This window comes from Sturnira hondurensis, unplaced genomic scaffold (genome assembly GCF_014824575.4).
Source record: "Sturnira hondurensis isolate 20B ecotype Veracruz unplaced genomic scaffold, ASM1482457v3 Scaffold0013381, whole genome shotgun sequence".
In the NCBI taxonomy this organism is placed as follows: domain Eukaryota; kingdom Metazoa; phylum Chordata; class Mammalia; order Chiroptera; family Phyllostomidae; genus Sturnira; species Sturnira hondurensis.
This window is the reverse complement of record NW_028086012.1, coordinates 274485-301277: the sequence shown is the minus strand read 5'-3', so window position 1 is coordinate 301277 and position 26793 is coordinate 274485. Positions and strand designations below refer to the sequence as shown.

The following is a 26793-nucleotide window of genomic DNA, read 5'->3' as shown; positions in this document are numbered from 1 at the left end:
CAAGTGATCGTCATTGAATGGAACATGCCTGGATCCCCTTTTTCCCAGGACATCATCTCTTCAGGTTCTCACTTATAGATTCCAAGAGATTTAAAAAAACAAAAAGATTCTGTGGTCCAGTAAGCTTGGGAAATGCTGTATACTCCATCTCCCTCTTAAAAATTATACCTTATTAAATAAAGGTTCTGAGAAGCCATAGAATAGAAAAACCTTTTAAAATTTGGGTTGACTCAGTATTTCACAACTGTGTTTGACCATAAAACACCCAAATACATCCTGCAGGACTGATATTCCTAAAGAACACATTTTGGGAAAGAGTGCTAGAACAACTTTCAATTCGGTTACATCTCTTCTTGTTCTGCTAGAAACCCAAGTTCACACCTGAATTTGATGGAGTGGGACTTTTCTATACTCATAGATGTTCTTGCATGCACTGGTGCATGGTCCTCAGCTAAAGATAACAGCAGGTAGAAGGGAGCCAGATAAACTCCCATCAAATTCATGCCTAGATGCTAAATAAAATTCCCCATATGGAACCCCGCTATACAGCAGAAAAGGATGAAAATGGACCAAATAGCAAGATTTAATTTATTTCCTTGTAAATGCATTTCTGAAGGTTTCCTCCTACTTTTTTAAAAGTTTGATTTTAGAGTTTCAGCCACAGAAGAACTTTAGAACTTTTTAAGTGTAAGAGATCATTGCCTAATTTTGTAGCTGATGAGATTGCGGCCCAAAGCTATTACGCGTTGTTCAAGGTACATAGTTGCAAGGCGAGACTGGAGCTGAAACTCTAGTTTCCTGATTCACACTGCAGTGCACTCTTCCTGAGAACGCACATGCCAGTGTCTTTTTTTGTGGATTCCCTGAAAATGTTAGCTTTGTTGGACCAGTTCAAAGATTTCTTCATCTTTACTTTCACTGCCCTCTGTAGATTTTTTTAAATTCCAAGTAAGGATTAAAAGTGATTTTTCTCAGGAAGTTTCCCCATCTTAAATGTCTTTTTTTTTCTTTCTGCGGACAGACCAATGTTCCACCTGTAAACAGAGGACAAAAATCTAGCCCAAAGGCACTGGTAGAATAATTCTTTGTCTGGATTTCCCTAGAGAATCCATGTGGTATTGTTTGAAGAAGTACTTGAGGATGAAATGGTTAGGCTAAGGGAAAGTTATAGAAAGTTCAACATCTTGAATTGAACTGGTTTACTGGAACAGCTTACTAACTTGTTACCAATTAACATAAAAGAGAAATGGACTGAGCTCACTTTGACGCACTGGTGACTGACTACACTTTTTTTTTTTTGGTAGGTGGGTAAGAGTGGCAATGTACCAGCAGGCACCACCGTGGACAGCACCATCACACATCCATCCGAGTTTGACTTTTACCTCTGTAGTCATGCAGGAATTCAGGTAATTTGAAAGCTGCTCCAGATCTTTGACTTGATAGGGAGATGCTTGCAAAGTCAGCAACTAGCTTGAATGGACTTGTTATTATACACTGGGATGTGCATAACTGAGTTAATGCTTGTGTCCCAGAACTGTTCTTTTGGTCTAGGTATCTGTTGGTGAATGTGCCAGACAAGGATACTTTGTGTAAGGAGTAGATTTCGGTCCTTCTCTCCAGTGGTCAACCCCTGTCAGAAATAGATTGACCATAAACCTCTCTCTCCAGGGAACCAGCCGTCCTTCACATTACCAGGTCTTGTGGGATGACAACTGCTTCACCGCAGATGAGCTCCAGCTACTGACTTACCAGCTGTGTCACACCTATGTGCGGTGTACACGCTCCGTCTCTATTCCAGCCCCTGCATATTATGCCCGGCTTGTGGCATTCAGAGCAAGGTATCACCTGGTGGATAAAGATCATGACAGGCAAGTTTCTCAGGCACAGGAAAATCTCTAAATGAAGCAGGATGTTAAAAAAAATGAGCTGCTACAGAAAACTTTTTGGAGGAGTTACTCTTCCTTTTACGGTTTCATTTGCAAGCAGTGACTAAAATTGTATGTGCCTTCGGAGCTTACAAGGGGACTTTCGGTCCAAGAAATGCTCGGGCCTGTTCATACTTACTTGTGTGGTGGGTCTAAAGCCTGCCGAAGGATAACAGTCTGATTTGGAGTTGCCTGTGGTTTCCCCATAGAGCCAAGTGCATTTTAGTTTAGCTCTGGTCGTGAGCAGCCTCAGAAGGTGGCCAGCACAGTACCTTGACCCTGATCAACAGGGTCACTCACAGGTCTTTGGATTCCAGTGCATACAAGTGAAAGGCTTGACCTGTTCACTCGGCTTTCAGCACAGTCTGGGAGAAGGCACTGGAGTGAACCTGGGTGTGTGTGGGGGGGAGGAGGCGTGCCTTAACCATTCTCACCCCAGACAGGGATCTCAAGAGAATCAGACCGAGCCACTCTTAAATAACTAAACAAGCTCTCTAATCATTTTCTTTTCCAAATGACCATCTGTGAAGTGCAGCAGTTTCTGGGCTCTTCCCCAAGTCTCAGTTCAGCTGCTAAATACTGTTAAATAGTAGACATTCCACTGCGAGTCTATTTCTGTAAGGGTAGGAAATACACTATTATGGAAAATGCCCAGCTGCGACTTTGTGCCTTTCTTTCTGTAATACACATTCATTCATTCAACACATCCGTTAGCTATTGACTTTGTGCCCAGCACGGCCCTAAGTACAAAAACACTAAGGTGAGGAAGACATGTTTCCTGGGATGTCGTTTCAGGATGGGAGATAGCACAGGAAAAATAGAGCTGACAATTAACTCAAAGCAGGAGAGGTGAGCGTGCAAAGGGACATCAGGGGAAAGGCTGATTGAGAAGATTTCATAGCCGGCTGGGAAGGATTTGGCTCTGCAAGGAAGAGAAAAGGATTTTCCAGGCAGAGGGAACAATGGACACAAAGAAGAGAAAGCAAGTGACATGTTTGGACAATAGCAAGTTTTCTTTGGCTGGAACATATGAAAGGGGACCGTCAGGCATGAAGTGAGAAAAGTACGTTAGAGCAAGATTGTCTTTGTTAAATGTAGAAAGCTATCCCTGGGATCAAATAGATAGTACTTAAGCGTTAATTGGGTGTGATTGGGTGAGAGAAGTCAGGTGAGAGATGGTGACTTACAATTTACCAAGCCCAGCCTGGCCACGATGGAGGCGTAGGTAGACACACTGTGCCTCCTCACACAACCAAAAGAAGGACAACAGCAATTTAAAAACAAAAAACAACCAGGACTGACAAAATCAAACTGTATGAAAGTCCAACAACCAAGGAGTTAAAGAAGAAACATCCATCCAGACCAATAATGGGGCGGAGATGGCAGCTGGGTGGAGGACCCAGTGAAGAGATGGATTGTGGAGTGGGGCGCACAAGGCTACAGCTGGCCAGCAAGGCGGCAGCTGGTGGAGTGGGCAGTCCCACATTCACGTGTGGATAAACTGGGAGGAACACCTGGGGAGCGAGGCAGATGGAGCAACCCCGGGTCCCAGCGTGGGGAAATAAAGCCTCAAACCACGGATTGAAAACACCTGTGGGGGTTGAGGTGCCAGGAGAAACTACCAACCTCACAGGAGTGTTTGTTGGAGAGACCCACAGGGTCCTAGAATGTACACAAACCCACCTACGTGGGAATCAGCACCAGAAGGGCCGTATTTGCTTGTGGGTAGTGGGGGAAGTGACTGAAAATCAGCAGAGAACGGAGTAAGCACCACTGTTTCTTCTTGATTCCTCCCCCACGTACAGTATCACAACGTAGTGACATGGTTGCCCCGCCCTGGTGAACACCTAAGGCTCTGCCCCTTATACGTAGCAGGTGCGCAGAGAAAAAAAAAAATGGCCCAAGTAAAAGAACACATCAAAGCTCCAGAAAAAAATACAACTAAGCAATGAAGAAATAGCCAACCTATCAGATGCACAGTTCAAAACTGTGTAATCAGGATGCTCACAGGATTGGTTGAATTTGGTCGCAAATTACATGAAAAAATGAAGGCAATGCTAAGTGAAATAAAGGGAAATGTACAGGGAACCAGCAGTGATGGGAAGGAAACTGGGACTCCAATCAACATTGTGGACCAGAAGGAAGAAAGAAACATTCAACCAGAAAAGAATGAAAAAACAAGAATTCAAAAAAATGAGGAGAGGCTTAGGAACCTCCAGGACACCTTTAAACATTCCAACATCCTAATTATAGGGGTGCCAGAAGGAGAAGAAGAAGAGCAAGAAATTGAAAGTTTATTTGAACAAATAATGAAGAACTTCCCCAATCTGGCAAAGGAAATAGACTTCCAGGAAGTCCAGGAAGCTCAGAGAGTCCCAAACAAGTTGGACCCAAGGAGAAACACACCAAGGCACATCATAATTACATTACCTAAGATTAAAAGTAAGGAGAGAATCTTAGAAGCAGCAAGAGAAAAGAAGACAGTCACTTACAAAGGAGTTCCCGTCAGACTGCCAGCTGGTTTCTCAAGAGACCTTTCAGGCAAGAAGAGGCTGGAAAGAAGTATTCCAAGTCATGAAAGGCAAGGACCTACATCCAAGATTGCTCTATCCAGCAAAGCTTCCATTTAGAATGGAAGGGCAGATAAAGTGCTCAGATAAGGTCAAGTTAAAGGAGTTCATCATCACCAAGCCCTTATTATATGAAATGTTACAGGGATTTATTTAAGAAAAAGATAAAAAATATGAACAGTAAAATGATAGCAAACTCACAGTTATTAACAACTACACCTAAAACAAAAACAAAAGCAAACTAAGGAAACAACTAGAACAGGAACAGAACCACAGAAATGGAGATCACATGGAGGGTTAGCAACAGGGAAATGGAAGGGGGAGAGAGGGACAAAAGGTACAGAGAATAAGTAGCATAAATGGTAGGTAGAAAATAGACAGGGGGAGTTTAAGAGTAGTATAGGAAATGTAGAAGCCAAAGAACTTATACGTATGACCCGTGGACATGAACTAAAGGTGGGGAATGTGGGTGGGAGGAGGTGTGCAGGGTGGAGGGGAATAAAGGGGGGGGAATGGGATAACTGTAATAGCATAATCAATAAAATATATTTTTAAAAAACAACAATTTACCAAGACCTTTATAGCACTTGGTACCCTTAAGATGTTTGTTCAGAAGTCGTTGTTGTTACCCTAAAAGACCATCGTTCACAGGAGTGGTTACTTGGCCAAGGTCCCATAGCTAGTGAGGGGAAGACAAGGAGACACTGGCGGCACGATAACATTTGCTGCATATCGTCTATGTTCCAGGCCCATGCTAGGGACATAAGTCCATTCATTCATTCCACAAGTGGTTACTGAGGCTGCACCACGTGCCCAGACAGTAGAGATGTGGTGGTGAGTAAGACAGACAAAGTTGCTGCTCTCTTGGAGTTTATGTCCCAAAGAAGAAATAAATAAGTACCCAATTAATAATTTAATTTTAATTGCATTTCTTTCAAGGGAAAGAAAAGTAGAGTGTTCTGTGGAAGGATGTTCCAGGTGGCTCTGGCCTGCACTTTGGAGTCAGGAAAGATTTCTTTGGGGGAAATGACATTTGACTGAAGCTTAAAGGCCAGAAGGCATTAAAGGCCACAAGGCCAGACATAACAGCCAATAGAAGTCCTTACGGAGGCACTGTTAAGGATTTGGGTCTTTGCAGACATTATCTGAGTATTACAACAAATAAGTTGTGTTTCATTTTTTCAGTTCAACAAACAGTTGTGTAGAGAGACATTACGAATATTTAAGAAACCACAGCTGGAGCCTAAGGTCTTGAATCCAGTACTATTCACGCTATCTGAAACGTGTGAAGTTTGACATGGTCTTTTGTTACATCTGGTTCTTTTTATTCTTTATTTTTTGCTTTATTCTCTTTACAGTGCAGAAGGCAGTCATGTGTCGGGACAGAGCAATGGCCGAGATCCTCAGGCCTTGGCTAAAGCGGTGCAGATCCACCATGACACCCAGCACACGATGTATTTTGCCTGAGAGTCTCAGAAGAACTCCACCAATGTGGCACCCCGTGCAGCCTCAAAATGTTTCAAATGCCTACCGCCTCTGGAGAGAGCCAAGTTGACTTCCGTTTCTCTTCTACCAGCAGCTCGGAATAGTTGCACTGAATTAATACTTTGCAGCACTGTCTGATGCATCAACAAAATTGAGCCATTTTTTAAAAGTAGTAGCTATTCATAGATTGTCTTTTCTGATGCACTGGGCTGAATTTTTACCTCAACATGCAAAGGCTAAACAGCCTGAACTTTCTAAAGGACTTTACAAGAAAGGTTTCTATGGAATATTTTGCTAGCTGTGGTGTTCACTGCATCCCTCTAGTCTTATAAGAGAAGATTGTTCCTTTTCTTTTGTATTCATTGAGTGGGATGTATGCATCAGTGGAAGAGAAAAACCAAACAATCTACTTCAGTTTAGTCTAACTATTTAATTATGTGGGTCCATAGACTTTTTAATGGAGATTTCTGACTTTGCCACTGTATATGCCTTTAACGAGCATTAATTTTTTGAAAGTTTCACAGAGTTTTATTAGTTTTACTACTTTATCTTATTGATCTCTACAGTCTTGTGCTGGTGCAAGTACAGGCTGCCAGGCAATTGCACTATATTTGGCTCCAGATTCAAACAGGCAGTTCTCTTATTTGGTTGACCCTTGTGAATGTGTAACACAGACAGATGTAGTGCGTGTCACAGTGACAGATAACCCTGCCGTGATATAAAGTACTCATGTTTTCCCCCTCTTTGAGAACAATTAGCTCTTAGTATTTTTCAGAGTTTTCAAAAGTGCCCATTTTATGCTGCTGTGTGATTTATCAGATCTAAGTGATTTTTAAACTTTTCTCATAGAAAGTTAAACTTTGGCAATAAACATTTTTTAAGGTCCCTTCACTCCATTGCCCCCACCCCCGACCATGAGTTTTCTAGATGAAATTTTGGTATGATTTTATCAGCTATTTCTTATACATCATAATCTGGCAGTTCCTGAAATCAGTCAGAAAAGACATATATTTCCATGCCTTTTTAAAGAATTGTTTTTTATCTGTCTTATAGTCACTGTTGGTGTCCTGTCACTTTGTTTTAAAATAAGCTAGAACCAGGATGCTTCCCTGCTGGATAGGCCTTGCCAGTCCATAAGGTGCACTGAGTGATGCTGCAACTTGCAAAAAGGTACCAGCATTTAAAACGTTTTCCTGGGAATCAAGGTTACTTACACGATTACTTACTCACAGTGCAGATGTTGTGCTTCTCTTTCAACCTGAGATGTACTTGGTGAGGTTTCCTTCCTTTTAGTAAAGTAAAACTTCATAGAAAGGTTGATTTTTTTTTTCTTAATAGATTCCGGATTCCGTTCACAGGGAGCCGGGTTTCATTTCTTGGCCAGACGAAGGGAGTTGATATAAAGCAAGCATCAGTTACAATGTAGGGGAAAACTATTTTGTATTTAGCATAGATAATACTTTGTGAATGGACAACAGTTACATAGAGTCTTGCTGGTTCCAGCCAGTGTTGCCCAGCCCAGACTTCACCGACTTGTAGTTCTCTCTCCTGGAACCTCAGGAGTGAGAGCTAGAAAAGGTGGGTAGGAGACCCAGAGCCACACTCCACGTGGATGAGGACGGTGCTGGGAGAAGACATAGACACAATGTGGAGAAGCGAATTTCCTGCCTCTGTCTGGAAACACGGGATCTGAGGGCGAAGGGTGTTTGCTTGAAGTCATTAGCCGGTCCAAATCTTTTAAACTAGCCTTCTCAAAATCCCAGCAATATAAAGCCGTTTTTCTTCAGTCTTTTAAACAAGCTTGTAAATACGTTGAAGTTTACATTTCTATATATGCTGTGGATCAGCGGCGTCACCAGTGTTTGCTGGGACTGGTCTCGGAGAGTTTTAGTATGTGCACCGAGCTCTGTAACTCATTAAGATGGGTGCAGACATCCTTGCTCTCTGCATATAGTGAGATGAAAGAAAGCAAGCTTTGTAATTGAGGCACAACATAGTGAAGAGATGGCAGAGGTTCATTTCTTAAGATTTTCCTTTTTTTCAAATACCTCACTTGGATACTACAAATCAGGACATGTTAATGAGGGGCTGGCTACTGCTTTTATTCACGCCTGTTCAGGGAGAGCACAGAAAATACCCTTCAGCATGGCCACCCTGGACCCAAGAGGAGGAAAAACAAGCTTTTTTAGGAGGACTTGCTGGAGTCCAGGAGGTGAAGAACTCTTGGTGGCTGGCTGGCTGGCCAGCCGGCTGGCAGGCACCATACCTGCACTTGAGTGCCTCGGGCTTGCTTGTTCATAACGCACAGAGGAAGCGTCACTTCTCACCATCTCCTGGCATGAATGGGACAGGGAGCAAGGCGGAGTGCCTGGAAGCCCTGATTCACTTGCCTGCAGTTGGACTGTATGCTCAACCTTGAACTCTACAGTTTGTATGACCTCAGTCACTCCTAGTACACTGGGGCAAACGACTGTGGTGGTGGAGGAAAAGCCGGGAGGCCTATTTTTATAGGAAAACAGTACCTTTAAGGGTGCAACACTGTTGTTTTGGAAGAAAGGAAAGAAATATGGAAGAACTAGGATTATTGTGGGGGAAAAACTTGCTGAGGGGTGAATATCACTGCAGAATCGGAGTTGCAGCAATATTATTGCAAGCAAGTCTGAATGCGTAGTTTTAATTGGGCCTGACAATTTGAATTTGTAACCCTCTGGACTGACTGAATTGTTATGCATGTGTCAATCAATGGGAGGTGTGCATTCACTAGAAGTAGGTTTAGGATGCTTGGTTTTTAAAAATGCAGCCTGTTCAGGCACTGTCGTGTAGTGTGAAAGATTTAAATGTAGCAATGCTAAAGAGTAACTATTTAGGGACAAGGTGCGGGGACATTAAGAGAGTGGTGAAGATCCAGATGTTGAACTGGTAATGTTTTGTTGTTAGTTGTTGAACCCTGAGCAATTTATAAAGAGAGCCAGCTGGCTTAACACTGCTAGTTGAGGCAGGCAGAAATATTCATTCTTACTGTAAATTCTATTTGCTGCTTCCAAAGGTGATGATTTACAAGCAGACATATTCTCTATGGTCTGTGTTTTAGAACCTGGTGCCCAGCCTATATCAGAGCTTAGCTCCCTGGCTCAACTATCTACCCTTCTGGTGGGAGTAGGTAATTCACTGTTGAACGAGGCTCACCCTCTCCCCCCTGCCCTAGTGACCCTTTGTTGGATGTGCTGTAAAATTTTCTTGCTCAATAGCAAGGTGGTAACTCTGCTTTCATTTTAAGAAAGTGGAGGCTGAGGGCATTGTATCAATACGGCTTCAACTCCAAGGATTTTTCCTTGTAAAATTAAAGGGAAGATCTTGTTATTGATTAATCATTTTCTTATCCCTTGCTATTGATATATTCATGCTCTTTCTATGTCTAGTGACTGAAAATGTTTGCATTTGTTCATTTGACTAATGGTGTAATTTTTGTTTCTATATTGTTAGACCTGTAATGTTTTAAAATGTATTTTATTAAATTTGGACTGGATGTATATCTCTAGCAATACGAGGTACTTTCTAAACTAAGGGAGGGTGGTATCCCCATGTTGAGATAAGATGATGGTTGTTTAAATTCTGCAATTTTTTTTTGGCCTGCAGGGATATTTTGTGTTTATGTGTCCAAAAAAGAATAAATTGGCATTCACGTGCCAAAAGTTGTTTTTCTTGTCGATTGTCTAATAAATATGGAGCATACTGTAATGGCAATACACATGGTTGCTTTTTAAAAACAATTTAAGAAATTTGAGAATGAATAACACAGGAAAACATTGTGTTTTTAATTCCTGGGTCTCCTTGTTTTTAGAAATTGTATTTGGGAATTTTAGAAGAGCTTCCTGCAACATTTCACCTATGAAAACTTGTACAAGATTCATCAGGGTTCTGGGTACAGCTCTTGATATAACGATCTATTAAAGTGATGCTTTGAGAAAAATCTGCAGTCTCCAGAGGGCAGTATGGCCACATGCCGTATAAGCCTGACTTTGGACGAGGAGCTGCCCAAGTTCACCTGCCCTGGGGCTATCCAATCGCATGTCTTAAGAAAAATACTTATCACTAGCAAAGCCCTTTTGTTAAGTTGTGGCAGAGGTAACAGAGATTTGCATACTATGGCCTTTATCGTCTGGGAATTTATAGTTTACCAGAGGGGCAAATCCTGTGTACACTAGCTTGACTACAAGTAATTGTTGTTTTTTTGTGTGTGTGTGTTTTTTTTTGTCAGCACAAGAATTCCCCCCTTCCATATTTATCTAGTATCAAACGTTTATCATGAACCCATGCTACATTCAGCCTAGATGCTAGGAACACAGATGAATAAAAACAACTCTTCAAAGAATTCATTCTACTATGGCACAGGTTGGGGAGGAATCAGCGACACCAACATTTTCTGAGCACCTAGTGTGCGCCAGTCACTTTATAGTGACATCTTTCACCCCCAGCCACAGTCTTTTGAGGTTGATAGTGATATACCCATTGTAAAGATGAGTCCACTTCAAAGAGGTTAAGCAGCACACAGGTACAGAGTGGCAAAGCTAGAATTTGAATCCAGACCTGTCTGACTTCACTACACCTGCGACTGCGCACAAAATCACAGGAACTTAAAAAGGGAAACAACTTTTGCCGTGGAGAGTCTGAGAGACTTTACAGTGACGCTGAATTCTAGGATAGACCGTGAAGCACGCGCAGGAGCGGGAGAGGCAAGGGGACGGGACATATTGTCCCCTTGCCATGGAGTACGGTAGTGATGATCTACCCAAATGCTTTCCCGTATTTTTTCTTCGGGTGATAGAATTCCTTTCTGATGGGAACTCCACTGTTGTGTGGGTTTCAGGTGAGTCCCTATGGCCTTCCTCCTACTTCATCTCCCCACCATCTTGTTCGTGTCATCCTTGAATCAGCCGCTGGGTGTGTTACACCAGCCAAGATGGCTCGTGTGCCGACCCCGGGTGTGTGTGAGGGGGTGGCCAGCCAGCAGGGACGGTGGACCGATCAGCACCATGACATGACATGTGCCTCCTTCTTTTTGTCTCCAACTCTTGGCTCTAATTTCCTCAATGTTGACTTCCTTCTCCAGGAGCTAGTGGCAAATCTTTAAGGAGACGAGGGACAGAGTCAGACAGAAAAACTGACAATTGTATTACAAATTGTACAAGTTTAACACACATTTCTGGAGCCGTATTTTGTGCTAGGAAATGTTGAGATGAAACACACAAGTTCTGGCCATTGAACAATTTACTTGTAAACTCGGGGCCACACATATGACAAGGTAGGTTTTGGGTGTGTACATTCACGTGTATACATGAGAATGTATACACTGTCCCTGACTGGTGTGGTTCAGTGGGTTGGGCATCATCCCACAAACCAAAAGGTGGCAGGTTCGATTCATGGTTGGGGCTCAAACACCGAGACAACCTATCGGTGTTTTCTCTCTCACATCAATGTTTCTCTCCTTCTCTTTCTCCCTCCTTACCCTCTTTCTAAAAAGTAATTACTTAATTACTTTTTTAAGAGAATGCATACATGGGCCACTTAGACTCCTAACCCAGCTTAGGGGATCAACGAAAGCTACTTGGGGGAAGTGGTGACTCCTAAAGAGCTGTTCCATAAAGAGTGAACAAGAGCCCTGACTGGTGTAGCTCAGTGGACTGAGTGTGGGCCTATGAATCAGACGATCGTGGTTCCAGTCCTGGTCAGGGCACATGCCTGGGCTGCAGGCCAACCCAGTTCTTGGCAGGGGACACACCAGAGGCAACCACACATCGACATTCTCTCCCTCTCTCCTTCCCTTCCCCTCTAAAGATAATAAATAAAATATTTTTTTAAAAAAGAGCGAACAAGAGTTTTATAAACGAACAAGGTGAAAGAAGGTATTTCAGGCTTTATCATCATGTTCAAAGGCACAGAAGGAAAGAACCCCCCGCCCCAAACATGACTTGTTTGGATGAATTACAAGTAATTTCAGTTATCCTAGGTTTTAAGAAATGAGAGAGGCAGTAAATGTGCTCAGACTGGACTATAGTGGCACCAGTTCCTGACAGGACAGGACCTGATTGGCATTCTACGGAGTTCAGAGTTCTTCCCGAGGGTGCAGGGAAATCGCACCGTCACATCTGGGTTAGTTATGCTGGCACTAGTGCGATGGGGAGACTGCAACCGAAGTTCTGCTGAAGGGAAGTTAAGAGTTTTATTACAGGCCCTGGCTGGTGTAGCTCAGTGGATTGAGAACCACACGATCGAGGTTCAATTCCCAGTCAGGGCACATGCCTGGGTTGCAGGCCAGTTCCCGGCAGGGGACTCATGAGAGGCAACCATACATTGATGTTTCTCTCCTTCTCTCCTTCCCTTCCTCTCTAAAGATAAATGAATAAATAAATAAATAAATAAATAAATAAATAAATAAATAAAATGTTTTTAAAAAAGTTTTATTACAGTAGTCCAAGCAAAAGATGAGGAGGCTTGAACTTGAGTAGCAATAGTGCAGCTGGAGAGAAGAAACAAGCACAAGAGATATTCAGAAAGTAGAAAAAGCAGAACTTGGTGAAAGTGGATATGGGGAGTGGGGGGAATGAGGCAGACTCATTAAGAGGGCTCTCAGCTCTCTGACTTGGGAAGCTGAGTAGGTAGTAGTGCCACCAAGCCAATGAATACAGAAGAAGCAGATTCATGATTTATTGAAAGGAATAAGGTGACAAATGACTTGACAGGGATGCATGTGGACTGTAAAGAGACTGGAAGCCACCAATACATAGCTAGTGATTAAAAGAATTCTAATAAACAGGCAGCTATTGTGAATAATGTTACTATGAACATGGATGTACACATATCTCTTTGAGACTCTGCTTTCCAATTATTTTGGCTACAATCCGGGAAGTAGAATTGCTGGATCATATGGTAATTCTGTTTAATTTTTTGAGGAACCACCATACTGTTTTCCATAGTGGCTGCACCATTTTTCATTCCCACCAACAGTGCACAAGTGTTCCAATTTCTCTGTATCCTCACCGGGGACACTTGTTGATTTCTGTTGTTTGATAATAGCTACCCTAAGGGGTGTGAAGCGGTATCTCATTGTGATTTTGGCTTGCATTTCCCTAATGATTAGTGATGTGGACCATCTTTTCATGTGCTCATTGGCCATTATATAGCTTCTTTGGAGAAATATCTATTTTAGTCCTTTGCCCATTTTTACATTGTGTCCCTTTTTACAAGATTTTATTTATTATTTTTAGAGAGAGGGGAGAGGAGGGAAAAAGAAGGGAAAGAAACATTGATGTGTGAGAGAAACACCAATCGGCTGCCTCTCATGTGCTCCCAAACAGAGACCTGTCCCGAAACCCAGGCATGTGCCCCTTACTGGGAACCAAACTGCCAATTCTTCAATCCATGGGCCGGCACTCAATCCATGGAGCTACACCAGTAAGGGATGGTTCCTTCAATTTTTAAAGGACAATTTTAATAGTTAATGTAGTTTGATGGGGTTTTTTTTATTTCAACTGTGAAGATGTTATTCTATTGTCTTTTAGCTTCCATTGTTCTGTTGGGTATTCAGCTATCAATTCTCTTGAAGAAGTGCTAGTTAATCTTGTGTCAACTTGACCAGATAGATCGCAGGAAAAAAAAAACGTTATTTCTGGGTGTGTCTTGAAGGTGTTTCTGGGAGAGATTAGCATTTCAATCAGTAGGCTGTGTTAAGAGATCTACCCCCTGCCCCAATGAGGGCAGGCATCCACCAATCCGTGAAAAGTCCAGATAGAACAAAAATGCGAAGGAAAGGCAAATTTTCTCTCTTCTTGACCTACCACATCCTTTCATCATCACAGCTCCTGATTCTCAGGGCTTCGGACTTCAGGACTTAACATTAACGGCCTCCTGGTTCTTAGGACTTTGGACCCAAACTGGTTCTCTTGCTTACAGACGGCATGTTGTATGACTTTTTGTAACTGCATGAGGCCAATCCTATCTCCTTTGAGCTCTCCCCCTCCATATATCGCATTGGTTCTGTTTTTCTGAGAACCCTTTACTGACTGACATAGAACTCTTTACTAATTGTTTCTCTTCTGGCTGATTTTAGTATCTTCTTTTGGTTGTCAACACTTTTACTGTAATAGGCCTAGGTATCTTTGTATTTATCCTGCTTAGGACTGAAACTGGAAAAGTCAGTGTTTGTGCTATCTTTGGATCTTCTTTATTTTTTTTTTAAGATTTTGTTTATTTATTTTCAGAGAGATGGGAGGGGAGGGAGACAGAGAGGGAGAGAAACATCGATGTGGGAGAGACATCAATCAGTTGCCTCTCTCACATCCCCAACCAGGGACATGGCTCTACCCAGGCATATGCCTGAGTGGGAATCAAACTGGTGACCTTCTGGTTCACGGGCTGGCACTCAATCCACTGAGCCACACCAGCCAGGACAGATTGGATCTTTATAGGCACTTTATTCAGATGTTGGTGATCTGAGAAGACAGGGTTAGGTACCCTAAAAAGCATCTTGACGTCTTATCTCAAGCCAACCTTTTTATAAGGAGAAGAAAAGGGTAGGTAAGGGTTTGGGAAAAGGTTAATTAGATAAGAGTGGCAGGCCAGCTGCAATTTTTCCTAGCATTTCTTTATCTACTCCTCAACTATTCTTTATCTGCGTCACAGACATTCCCTCCCTGGAACATGTGGCTCAGATACCATCCCTGGCAGAGACCCCTGGGGCCCAAAGGTTGAACTGTTTGTCAGCCTCCTGGGTTCACACAGGTCACGTGTTCCCGTTCCTGGAACAACAGCTTTTCACTTGCGTTAATCACTTCGGCCTATCAGCTATAATCAGGACTTTGGCTTATTCATCTCGGTGAAACAAGCACACATTGTCTGACAGGAAGTAGGTGCTCTTTAATGTGTGTTAAACGAGTGAAATCTGTAGTCTCCCACAGATAGTTAAGAAAGCAATGCTTGAATTCCCCTCCATCCTGCACTTTGTTCTTCCAGTGACCCTGTTCTAAATTCCAGTCTCTGTGATCTCTTTCCTCGACCTTGTTACTGGCCCTAGAACTTGGTTGGCGTCTGGACTGGTTTTTCTCATGTTTAATCCTGCTTTCTCCAACTGCCTTTCCTTGGCTGTCTTCAGAGTCTCAGTGTCTCTGAAGGGGTGATATCACATTAATGTGACATTAATCCCCTACCCCCAACCCAGTGTGTGTGTGGGGGGGGGGGCAGTTCAGACATTAGAAATAATGAAGGAGGGTTTTAAAATTCTTATTAACAAAGAACAAATAAGGTGACCAAATGGTAATGGAAAAAATACAATAGAGATTAAATTTTTAAAAAACATATCAGACACAATGGCAATTTATTTTACATATTACTTTTCAATGTACACACATTTTATATAGTTGTAATCTTAATATTTTCTGTTATTTCATTAACCATTACCAAATGAACTAATATCTTTTTAAAGACTGAAATCATGCCATTTTGTCATCATAATAATTCATTTGGCAAGCATGTACTGATTACCTACTGCCTGCCTGACCTTGTAGGTATCAGGGCTCCAAAGATAAATGTTGGTTTTTCTTTTTTTGTTTGTTTTGTGTGTGGTTTCCTGTTTTATTACAACAGTCAATATTCTTCCCTTTACCTATTGATTTAAGTGGCCTTAGAGTATGTTCTGATATTTCTTTTTTAAAAGTTATTTTTAGAGAGAGGAAAGGAAGGAGAAAGAAAGAGACAAAGACAGACAGATGACAGAGAGAGAGACAGGGAAACATCAATTTGTTGTTCCACTTATGTATGCATTGATAGGTTGATTTTTTAAAAAGATTTTATTTATTTTTAGAAAGAGAGGAAGGGAGGGAGAAAGAGAGGGAGAGAAACATCGATGTGCGAGAGAAACATCAATCCTTTGCCTCTCACTTGCCCCCAACTGGGGACCCGGCCCACAAACTGGTTGATTCTTAGATGTGACCTGTCCCAGGATCAATTCTTCAACTTCAGCAGATGCAGGACCAACTAAGGTGGAGCAACTTAGTTGCTCTAACCAACTAAGCAACCTGGCCAGGGCAGTATGTTCTGATATTTGACACGGCAAAACATTATGTTTCTGCTTCATACTTTTGAGACCTTTACATGATTAGAGAGAGGAGAAGGAGGAAGGGGAAAAGCTACAGTAACAAAGGAGAACAGCCAAGTGTTGCCCCATGCACCACAGGAAGTGCAAGCAGGGACACCCGGGAGGGAATGTCAGAAAATTGTCATGAAGGCAGGAAGCCTTGAGCTGTGTTTTGAAATATGAGTAGGTTTCACCAGTCTGATGAAGATGTTGAGGTTTTAGGGGGTTAATAAACCATACCCTCTTCCCTACACCAGTTCAGAACCAACTGAAAAACAGACATGTATAGTAGAGAGTTGGACGAAGAGCAAGATGTCAACCTTATTGCTGATAAGACTCAGGTAAGAGGACTTGCTTAGAAGACAAATGGGAGCACTAACAGTCTTCTTTATTTAACATGCTTGTCTTCTTAGTCACAGTAAGCACAGGACAACCTTGGTTTCCTACTTTTCCCAGTTTACTGTTGAAACACTTTTGAGTGAAATTAAAAATTTTAATAATCCCATTTAAATAGCACCAAAAATATAAAATGCTTAGGGACAAATTGGAAAAGCAACCTGAAGATCTGTATATTGAAAACTAGAAAACATTGCTGATAGAGGTGAAAGAAAACCAGCGTAAAGGGAGCAATGCGCTAGGATCACGGATCAGAAGACCCAACAGTGTTACGGTGTTATTCATACCCAAAGAGATCTGTAGATCTAATTCCAGGCCAATCAAAGCCCCAGCAGGCTTTTGTGGTAGAAGTTCATAGCTGGTTCTAAAATTTACGTGGAAATGCAGAAGATCACCTAGAATAATCAAAAACAACTTTGAAAAACAACACAGTTGGTAAACTTATGCTACTTTTACAGGACAGATTCTAACATGGCAACATTACCCCCAACCCCTGGCATTCAGGCCTCAGTGCATCCACTCCCCTTGTGCGGACAGGACCAGGGACTTTTTTCTGACCAATAAAATATGCCAAAGGTAATGGGATACAATTTTGTGGTTGCATTAAGTTGTATAAGGCTGTCTTGCTAGCAGACTCACTCTAAAGCCTTATCCATCTGTCTCTCTCCCTTTCTCACTTGTGTTTATGGTCATATTGGGGATGCCCAGGTGGCAAGGAATTGTAAGGGGTCTAAAATATAGGAGCTGAGAGCAGCAAACAAAAAACAGAAGCCAGCAAAAAAGAGAGAAAGTCTTGGTTGTACAGCTGCAGTGAACTGAGTTGCTGACAAACACACAAACTGGAGCCCTGACCAGTGGGGCTCAGCTGGTAGCGTGTGCAGGTGAGGTCTCCACTTGGGGCACAACGACCAGGGTTTCTCTCTCACGTGGATGCATCGACATTTTCCTCCCTCCCTTTCCCCCTCTCTCAAATCAATAAACATGTCCGCGGGTAAGGGGGTAAAAAAAAGAAAAAACAATTGGTATGGCTCAGTGGACTGTATGCCAGCCTGTGAACCAAAGGGTCGCCGGTTCGATTCCCGGTCAGGGCACATGCCTGGGTTGTGGGCCGGGTCCCAGCAGGGGATGCACAGAAGGCAACCATGCATTGATATTTCTCTCCCTCCCTCCTTCCCTTCCCCTCTAAAGATAAATAAATAAAATCTTTTAAAAAATACAATCTATAAAAAAACAAAAAACATGCAATACAGGCATAAAATAGAGACAGATAGATATATGGGACAGAATAGAACGTCCAGAAATAGACCCATACAAATATAGCTAACTGATTTTCAACACAAGTGCCAAGGCAATTTAATGGGGGCAATCTTTTCAACAATTGGATAGCCTCGTGCAAAAAAAAGGAAAAGAAAAAAGAATTTACTCTGGTTATATAAAATACTAGAAAATGAAATCTAATCCATGGTGACAGAAAGCAGGTCAGTGGTAGCAGTGAGGGAAGGCAAAGGGACAAGAAGCAAGACTACAAAGGGACGGGAGGAAACTTCTGAAGTTGATGGATATGTTCATCATCTTGATTCTGGTATGGGTTCATGTGGGTATACTACGTCAAAACTCATCAGAGGGCACTCTTTATTTTATTTTTTTAATTTTATTTATGTATTTTTAGACAGAGGGGAAGGGAGGGAGAAAGAGAGGGAAACATCAATATGTGGTTGCCTCTCACATGCCCCCCACTGGGGACCAGTACGGCAAACCAAGCATGTGCCCTGACTGGGAATTGAACCAGCAACCCTTTGGTTTACAGCCAGTGCTCAATCCACTGAGCCACACCAGCCAAGGCAGATGACACTTTAAATATGTGAAATTTACTGAATGTCAATTAAACCTCGATTGAAGTGGGGGGTGGAGGTGATGGTGGGGGGGTTGGAGAAAGCAGGAATGCAAGCTTGCTGTGGGCCTGAGGATGTGAAATTAGGGAGGGAGGGAGGAGCCAGGTCAAGCTTGCTCAGTCCTTCCTCCTGGCTTAACTGCAGAGAGAGGGTGGCACACAAAGCGTGTCCCTCAGTCCCACGAGAGTCACTCACAGAACTCAAGGGCCACTCATCCTGAGGGGACAGGGAAAGCCCTGAAGGACTCCACAATGAAGAAAGTTGAACCGATGATCACTTTGAAACAATGTTTTGAAACTGTGGGGAAAATGGGTTCGCTAAGGTGGGGAACGACCGGTCTGGAGGTTGTGGTAAATTTGTTTCTTGCCTGTCTCCCCATTCAGTTATGAACTCAGGAGAAAAAAGATTATTTTGTACTTCTCACCAAAGTGCCCCTTCCCTGCAAGCGCCCCAGCCTCAAAGCTGGATGGCGGTCTGTCAATTTTTGTTGAAGGGGTCGAATGATCTCAGGTCACATGGCTTGTGAGTCAGACCAGGATTCAAACCGGGGGCTTTTCAACTCCAAACCTTGAGGACCTTATTTGAAAGCATTATGAAAATTGAAAAAATATATATTCATTTTTTGATTCATCAGTCTAATCAATGCAGTGACTTTGTCAGCCTTAACATGCCCACAACAAATAATGAGGGGTTTCCGAGGAGTATAACAGGTGTCAAACTCATTTTCACCAAAGGCCACATCAGCTTCATGGTTGCCTTCAAAGGGCCGAATGTAGTTTTAGGGCTGTATAAATGTAACTATTCCTGAACAGTTAAGCGAGAGCTCAGCGCTGCCGCTGGGTAGAAACCAAGTGCCAGCATGGTAAAACAAGGTGGAGGGCCACCAGTGATGTATAATATGTGAAGGGATTTATGTATGTTCAAAAATTATGCAATATTGGTTGAGCAAATACTATGCACCTACCCTCTTCCAGGCACTGCGTTGGGCACTGGATGCAGCCATGTGGAGGGTAGACATCGTCCCTGCCCTCACATAAAACGGGCACATGAATCAGTAACAAAAATGTTTGCCAAGTGTTCTGTTGTAAGCTTCTAAGATCTCTTTTTTTCCTGAAAATTTGAAATTTTACCATGAAGGGCACTTTTGTGAGTTTTTTTCTTTTTTCTTTTCTTAGTGTACTGAGCAGTTGATCCCTTTCTGGGAACTAAACCCCTTTAGTTCTGAGACAGTTTTTTTGTATCAAATTTTTGATAATTTCTTCTGCATTTTTTTCTCCTTTTTCTTGAATTGGATCTTCTGTTGTTCAGACATGGGACCTAATGAATGGCTTTTTAAATTTTCTTTTATTTTCCCTTCTATCGTTTCAACTCTGTTTTTTTTGTTCTACTTTCTAGGATAATTTTCTCAACTGTATCCTTCATGTATGAATTTAACATTTTTGCTATTTCCATTTTTTCCTTTAGTTTAAATTTGTCCTATTGTTATAATCTCTTATTTAATGGATGTGTTATCTTCTTTTATTTTTCTAAGACTATAAAATCCGGTTTTGTGGAGGAAGTTTGCTTGTGTTCCCTTTGCGTGTTCTCTATTTCCTCTGAGTTGTGTTTACTGTTTGTTTTGTTCTTGACTTTCATGTTGGGGAATTTCCCCAAATAATATTAGCTAATATTTATTGAGCATTTACAGTGTTATGGGCAAAGTTCTAAGGTCTTTAAAATATTAAGTTATTTAATCCTCATAAATTAATGAAGTAGACGCTACTACCTTTGATTGATTGATTGATTTTTAAGATTTTATTTATTTATCTTCAGAGGGGAAGGGACGAAGAGAGGGAGAGAAATATCAATGTATCGTTGCTTCTCGTGCATCCCCTGCTGGGAACTGGCCTGCAACCCAGGCATGTGCCCTGACTGGGAATTGAGCCAGGATCCTCTGGTTCGCAGGCCTGCGCTCAATTCACTGAGCTACACCAGCCAGGGCCAATGATAAATTTTTGTCAAGTGCAAACTCATGAGGACATAGAGCAAAGGACTAGAGAAAACAGGAACGACTTTTTGGTGGTTAAAAATTTTATCGACCAGTGATAACTGACTCTGCATATCCTAGAAAACTAAGTCCTAAAGTGGAATGGGATCTAGAAAGGCAAGCCAATTCTCCCTGCAAACCATGCCCTCTCAAGCTCTTTCTCGCAGACAAAAACAGACATAGACACACACAGGTTAGGAATTGGAGGTACCAAGAACCTCTGGATATGATAAAGGTGGGGCTGAAAACAGGGCAATAGGTTGAAAGAATGACAAAAATCTGTTGGGCTCCTAGATGCTCTTTAACTGCCCGACAGTTACAGGTGACTGCCCGTCTCTGCTGTATCCAACCTGGTAGGAGATTGAAAGTTCATTCTCTGGACGGGATAAAACACAGTCTTAGTTTGGGAGATGTTAAGTATAATTGAGGTAAGGAGTACTGTGCAGAAAATAGGCAGTTAGTGAATGTTTACATTCAAGGCATTGTTGTAAGCACTTGATATGTAATTTAATTCTCCCAACAGCTGTATAGAGGTGGCCATTGTTTTTCTTGATTTAAGATGAGAAAACTATAGACGGTAGGTAGAAAATAGACAGGGGGGAGGGCAGGAATACTGTGGGAAATACAGAATCTAAAGTACTTGTGACACATGGACATGAACGAAAGGGAGGGAATGGGGGGGAGGGGTGTGCCGGGTAGAGGGAGTGAAGGTGGGGAATGGGACAACTGTAATGGCATAATCAATAAAATATATTTTTTAAAAATAAGATGAGAAAACTGAGGCACAGTGAGATGAAATTAGTTGTCATTCTTCTGCAACGTGTTTGTCCTTCAAGGTCATGTTTCTGAGATTTATTTTTGTACATATCACAATTCTATTATGGGTGGAATTAGTGTCATTTTCAATATTTTCCTACTACCAATAGTCCCGCTAAGAACAGTCTCATGCACATCTCCTCTTGGCAAAAGCAGAAGTTGCTCTAGACCAAATTTGCTGGGCTGTGGCGTTTGCACATTCTCAGTTTTACAAAATAGTGTGTTGGTTGTACCAATTTACGCTTTCAGCATCTAAGAGTTCTCTTTATTCTAGGTGTCCAGCTACCTCTGTCAACAGAGCGCGAGATGCTTAAAGTTCTCTTTATTCCACATTTCTTCATTTTTAGCCAGTTTAGTGGATGAATTTGATGTTTCATGGTGACCTTACTTTGTATCTTCCTAATAAACAGTGAGATTGAACTTTTAAAAATTTATTGATTTTTTAGAGGAAGAGAGAGAAACGGAAACATTGATTTGTTGTTCCACTTATTTGTGGATTTATTACTTGATTCTTGTATGTGCCCTGACCAGAGATGGAACCCACAACCTTGGTATGTTGGTTCGATGCTCTAACCAAATGAGCTACCTGGCCAGGGCTGAGACTGAACGTTTTCTTAAAGATATTATTTATTCATTTTTAGAGAAAGGTGAAGAGAAGGAGAATGAGAAGGACAGGATTAGCAATGTGTGGTTGCCTCTCATGCGCCCTGTATCAGGGACCTGGCCTGGAACCCAGGCATGTGCCCTGAGGGAATCGAACTGGCGACCCCTTGGTTCACAGCCTGCCCTCAATCCACTGAACTACACCAGCCAGGGCATGAGACTGAACTTTTTTATATGGTTTTTTGGTCTTCATATTTTCTCTTCTGTAAAACTGTTATTCATGACTTTTGTCTTTTTAAAAAATATATGAATCTATTTTTAACGTATTTGTGAATGTTATTAATAAATATTGGATATTTATAATTTGATGTATATGTATTGTAAACATTGGTTTTTGCCTTATCTTCACTTTCTTTGTAAAGCCTTTTGATGAATTTAAATTCTTAATTTTAATCTGGTTGAATTCATGCTCTTTTTTTATGCTTAGTATGTTTTTGGTTGGACCCTTTTGATAACTCTTTAATAGCTTAAGAAACTCTCTTTTTCTTAGTTTGCTAAGAGGTTTTTTTTCTTTTAAATCAAGAATAAGCCTTGGCCAGGGTGGCTTGGTTGGTTGGAGTGTTGTCCTGTAAGTCAAAGGTCATGGGTTCTGTTGCCCATCAGGGCACATGCCTGGCTTTTGGATTCAGTCCTCAGTCAGGACCCATATGGAAGGCAACCATCTGGTGTCTTTCATGTTGATGTCTCTCTCTCTCTGTCGCTCTCTCTGTCTCTCTCTTCCCCTCCCTCCCTCCATTCCTTTCTCTCTGGAATGAAAAAAATGTAAAATTAAAAAAAATCATGAATAGACTTCATATTGTTTTTCTCTTCAATCTGACACTTTTAGACTTTCTAATGTTAAGACCCTTTGCTTTATTGGGGTAAGCACAATTTGGTCATGAGATATACATTCATATTTTTAATACACACTAGATCTCCTTTCCTATTGTTTTGTTTACAATTTTTACATCCTTGCATATGAGTGACACTAACCTGTAATATTCCTTTTTTGTACAGTTCTTTTGGTTTTTCTATCAAGATTGTACTGACTTGAGTAGTACTCCATTTCTCTCCTCTGAAGAAGGTTGTGTAAGATTAAGATGGTCTGTTATTCCTTGAATGTTTGGCAGAACTCACCTGTAAAACAACTTAATATTTTTGTGTGTGTGTGGAGATTTTGAACTACTGACTCAACTTTTTAAATTATTCTAGAGGTATTTAGCCAAAGGTTTGAAAGTTCTATTTCTGTTTTTTATTCTATTTCTGTTCTTTAATAGCTTTTTTGGAGTTTTCGCATTCTTGCTTACCAAAGCCTAAATGAATCAATGCCTCTATTCTCGTCTTAAACAATACAAGGACCTCTGGAACACTTTAAGTCTGATCACCCCACCTCCTCATTCGTATGCCGATGATCCGTATTTTGGGCCTGTGCTGTTAAAGAAACACTTCCATTTTTCTTTCTTTCTGTTTTTCTTTTAGCTCATGAGATATTTATTAAAATAACATGTAGGGGTAAAACAATACAATGTAAAGTAATACATTATTACTGAAAACTATATACCATCATACAAAAAAAGGAAATCGATTTCCAATTTGTGGCAAGTTGTACTTTCAGAAATAAAATCATAAAACAATCTAATTCACTTGTAAAGGCTGGCATGCTGAGCAAGGAGCGTTGTTATCCTTTGTAGAAGCTCCTTCTTTACGCTGTCAGGTACCAGGGCTCTGCCTTTTGGTGTGATTGCAGTCACCGTCCTAACCTTTTCTCTTCAATTACCTCTGCACAGTGTGCCTCCTACTGATCCCTGCAGCCACATTCCGTTGATTTAGCTCCCGGCAACTCTCAGAAGCATTCTCTTGCTGCAGTTTCTGTTAACTTTCGGTTACTTGCTGCTCTCACTTGCACATCTTTGTCCATCTCGCTAACCACCATCATCGCTGGAGAGGGCCATCCCTTACCAGTGACGAAATGGCCCTTGTGCTGACGACTGTTCCCTAGCACACTCATCTGCTCGGATTTTACTTTCATCTTTCTGACCACAAATATAGTCACCATCTCCAATTAGTCTTTTTTTTTCTTATGGCAACCTGTAAGACAGAAAAGCACCTATTTCAAGACAAGTGCCTTTTTTCAAAGCATTTATCTTGAAATACATATACATTTTTTACTGGTTTATTGTCTGTCACTGTAATCTTTGTGAGGGTAAGGAATATATGTGTCTGCTTTGTTCACTCACTGGTAGGCATTTAGTAAATGTTTGTTGAATGAATAAACATATATTTATCTATATTTTGAAACAATTACCCTGGATGCAATTAGAGAATGGACCTGAGGGTGCAAGACTAGAGGTAAGGAGTTAGGAGACTGTTGCACTTATCCAGGCAAGATTTAGTGGTACCCTGGACTGAGATAATAGCAGTAGGGATATAGAAAAGTAGAGACTATTAAAACATATAAGAAGGTAGAAAACAGGGTTTTATTACCTTTTTAAAAATATGTATTTTATTGATTATGTTATTACAGTTGTCCCATTTCCCCCCTTCATTCCCCTTCACCCTGCACATCCTCTCCCTCCCACATTCCCCCCTTTAGTTCATGTCCATGTGTCATAAGTTCTTTAGCTTCTACATTTCCCATACTGTTCTTGCCCTCCCCCTGTCCATTTTCTGCCTGCCATCTATGCTACTTATTCTCTGTACCTTCCTCCCCGTCTCCTCCTCCCACTTCCCTGTTGCTAACCCTCCATGTGATCTCCATTTCTGTGGTTCTGTTCCTGTTCTAGTTGTTTCCTTAGTTTGTTTTTATTTTGGGTGTGGTTGTTAGTAATTGTGAGTTTGCTGTCATTTTAGTATACATGTTTTTTATCTTCTATTTCTTAGATAAGTCCCTTTAACATTTCATAAAATAAGGGCTTGGTGATGATGAACTCCTTGAACTTGACCTTATCTGAGAAGTACTTTATCTGTCCTTCCATTCTAAAGGAAAGCTTTGCTGGATAGAGCAATCTTGGATGTAGGTCCTTCCCTGCCTTTCATGACTTGGAATACTTCTTTTCAGCTTCTTCTTGCCTGTAAGGTCTCTTTTGAGAAATCCACTGACAGTCTGATGGGAACTCCTTTGTAGGTGACTGTCCCCTTATCTCTTGCTGCTTCTAGGATTCTCTCCTTCATTTTAATCGTGGATAATGTAATTATGATGTGCCTTGGTGTATTCCTGTTTGGGTCCAACTTCTTTGGGACTTCTTTGGGACTATCTGAGCTTCCTGGACTTCCTGGAAGTCTATTTCCTTTGCCAGATTGAGGAAGTTCTCCTTTATTATTTGTTCAAATAAATTTTCCACTTCCTGCTCTTCCTCTTCCCATTCTGGTGCCCCTATCATTCAGATGTTGGAACGTTTAAAGATGTCCTGGAGGTTCCTAAGCCTCTCCTCATTTTTTTTGAATTCTTGTTCCTTCATTTTTCTCTGGTTGAATGTTTCTTTCTTCCTTCTGGTCCACTCCATTGATTTGAGTCCCAGTCTCCTTCCCATCACTATTGGTTCCCCTGTGCATTTCCCTTCATCTCACTTAGTGTAGCCTTCATTTGTTCATCTAATTTGTGACTAAAATCAACCAATTCTGTGAGCATTCTGATCACCAGTGTTTTCAACTGTGCATCTGATAAGTTGGCTATCTCTTTGTCACTTAGAAGTATTGGTTCTGAGGCTTTGAACTGTTTTTCTGCTTGAGCCATAATGTTTTGGTCTGTTTGCACCTGTTACATATGAGGGGCGGAGCCTTAGGTGTTCACCAGGGTGGGGCAACCCAAGTCGCTGGGTTGTGACGCTGTGTGTGGGGGCGGGGTCTGAGAGGGAAAAAAATGGCACTTTGCTCCGCTTTCTGTTGCACCTCAGTCCCTTCCACCACTTCACCCAAGCAATTTGGGCCTTTCTGGTGCTAATTCTAATGTGGGTGGGCTTGTGTGCATTCTAGGCCCCTGTGGGTCTCTCTGATGAACTTTCCTGTGAAGGTTGGAGTCTCTTTCTGCGCCTCAACCCCCACAAGTGTTTTCAATCGGTGTTTTGAGGCTTTATTTCCCAGCACTAGGACCCTGGGTTGCGCAATCTGTCTCACTCCCCAATTATCTGCGTGCGAATGTGGGACCACTGCCCGGTCAGCCAGCTACCTTGTGCACAGTGCCCCACTTTTCAGTCACCACCTCGCTGGGTCTGCCTGTTGCCACCCCACACCCGAAGTCTGCCAGCCATCACCTGGGTGCCCAGCATCTACCCAGTGCCGCCTTGCACACCGGGGGTGCCTTGCGTGCCCAGTGTCACCGCTTCCTGTGCGTTGACCCCTCTCCACTCATCCGCCTGCGCCCCGCCTACCGGTCTGGATGAATGTGTCTATTTTAACTCGTTGGTTGTGGGACTTCCATACAGTTCAATTTTCTTTCAGTTTTGGTTGTTGTTTTGTTTCTGAATTGTTGTTGTCCTTATTTTGTTTGTTGGAGGAGGCACAGTGTGTCTACCAACACCTCCATCTTGGCTGGAAGTCCTGGTTTTATTACCTTTTTGATTTGAGGGCATGAATGAAGTGGTGTTTTTTAGGGTTTTGTATTTGCTGTATTCTGTCTTTATGCAACACACCCTCTTTGAGAGTTCTCATTGATGCCCAGGATTCAGCTACTCTCTGTAGGCTTTTAACTCTGAAATATGGATTTTTAAGTGAAATGTCTTTTCTGGTCTCCACATCATGTATTCAACCATGTATGAAACAACTGTGCTAGGATATTTTTTAGGCTCTCCAAGCTCGATACATCAAAAACCACACTCATTATCTTTCTTGCCAAACCTGCTCTCAGGATATGGTACCACCAACCTCCTACTTGTTCAAGCCAGAAACCTATGAGGAGGTGGCTATTGGAGCCCAA

The 26793-nt window shown here is 41.8% G+C and overlaps 1 protein-coding gene and 1 pseudogene across 1 annotated transcript in view; one reads left to right on the top strand and one right to left on the bottom strand.

Annotated features, from left to right (window-relative positions):
- The window catches only part of LOC118997675 (protein argonaute-4), a 36975-nt gene extending 27262 nt beyond the window's left edge, over nucleotides 1–9713 (top strand). Inside the window, exons 16-18 of the mRNA XM_037061444.1 lie at nucleotides 1305–1406; nucleotides 1669–1868; nucleotides 5854–9713. Coding sequence (XP_036917339.1) covers nucleotides 1305–1406; nucleotides 1669–1868; nucleotides 5854–5962 — 411 coding nt within the window. The 3' untranslated portion in view covers nucleotides 5963–9713. The remainder of the gene's footprint in view (nucleotides 1–1304; nucleotides 1407–1668; nucleotides 1869–5853) is intronic.
- Nucleotides 9714–23521: 13808 nt separating this feature from the next.
- LOC118997662 (transcription and mRNA export factor ENY2-like) lies at nucleotides 23522–23814 on the bottom strand (annotated as a pseudogene).
- Between the last annotated feature and the right edge of the window lie 2979 nt (nucleotides 23815–26793).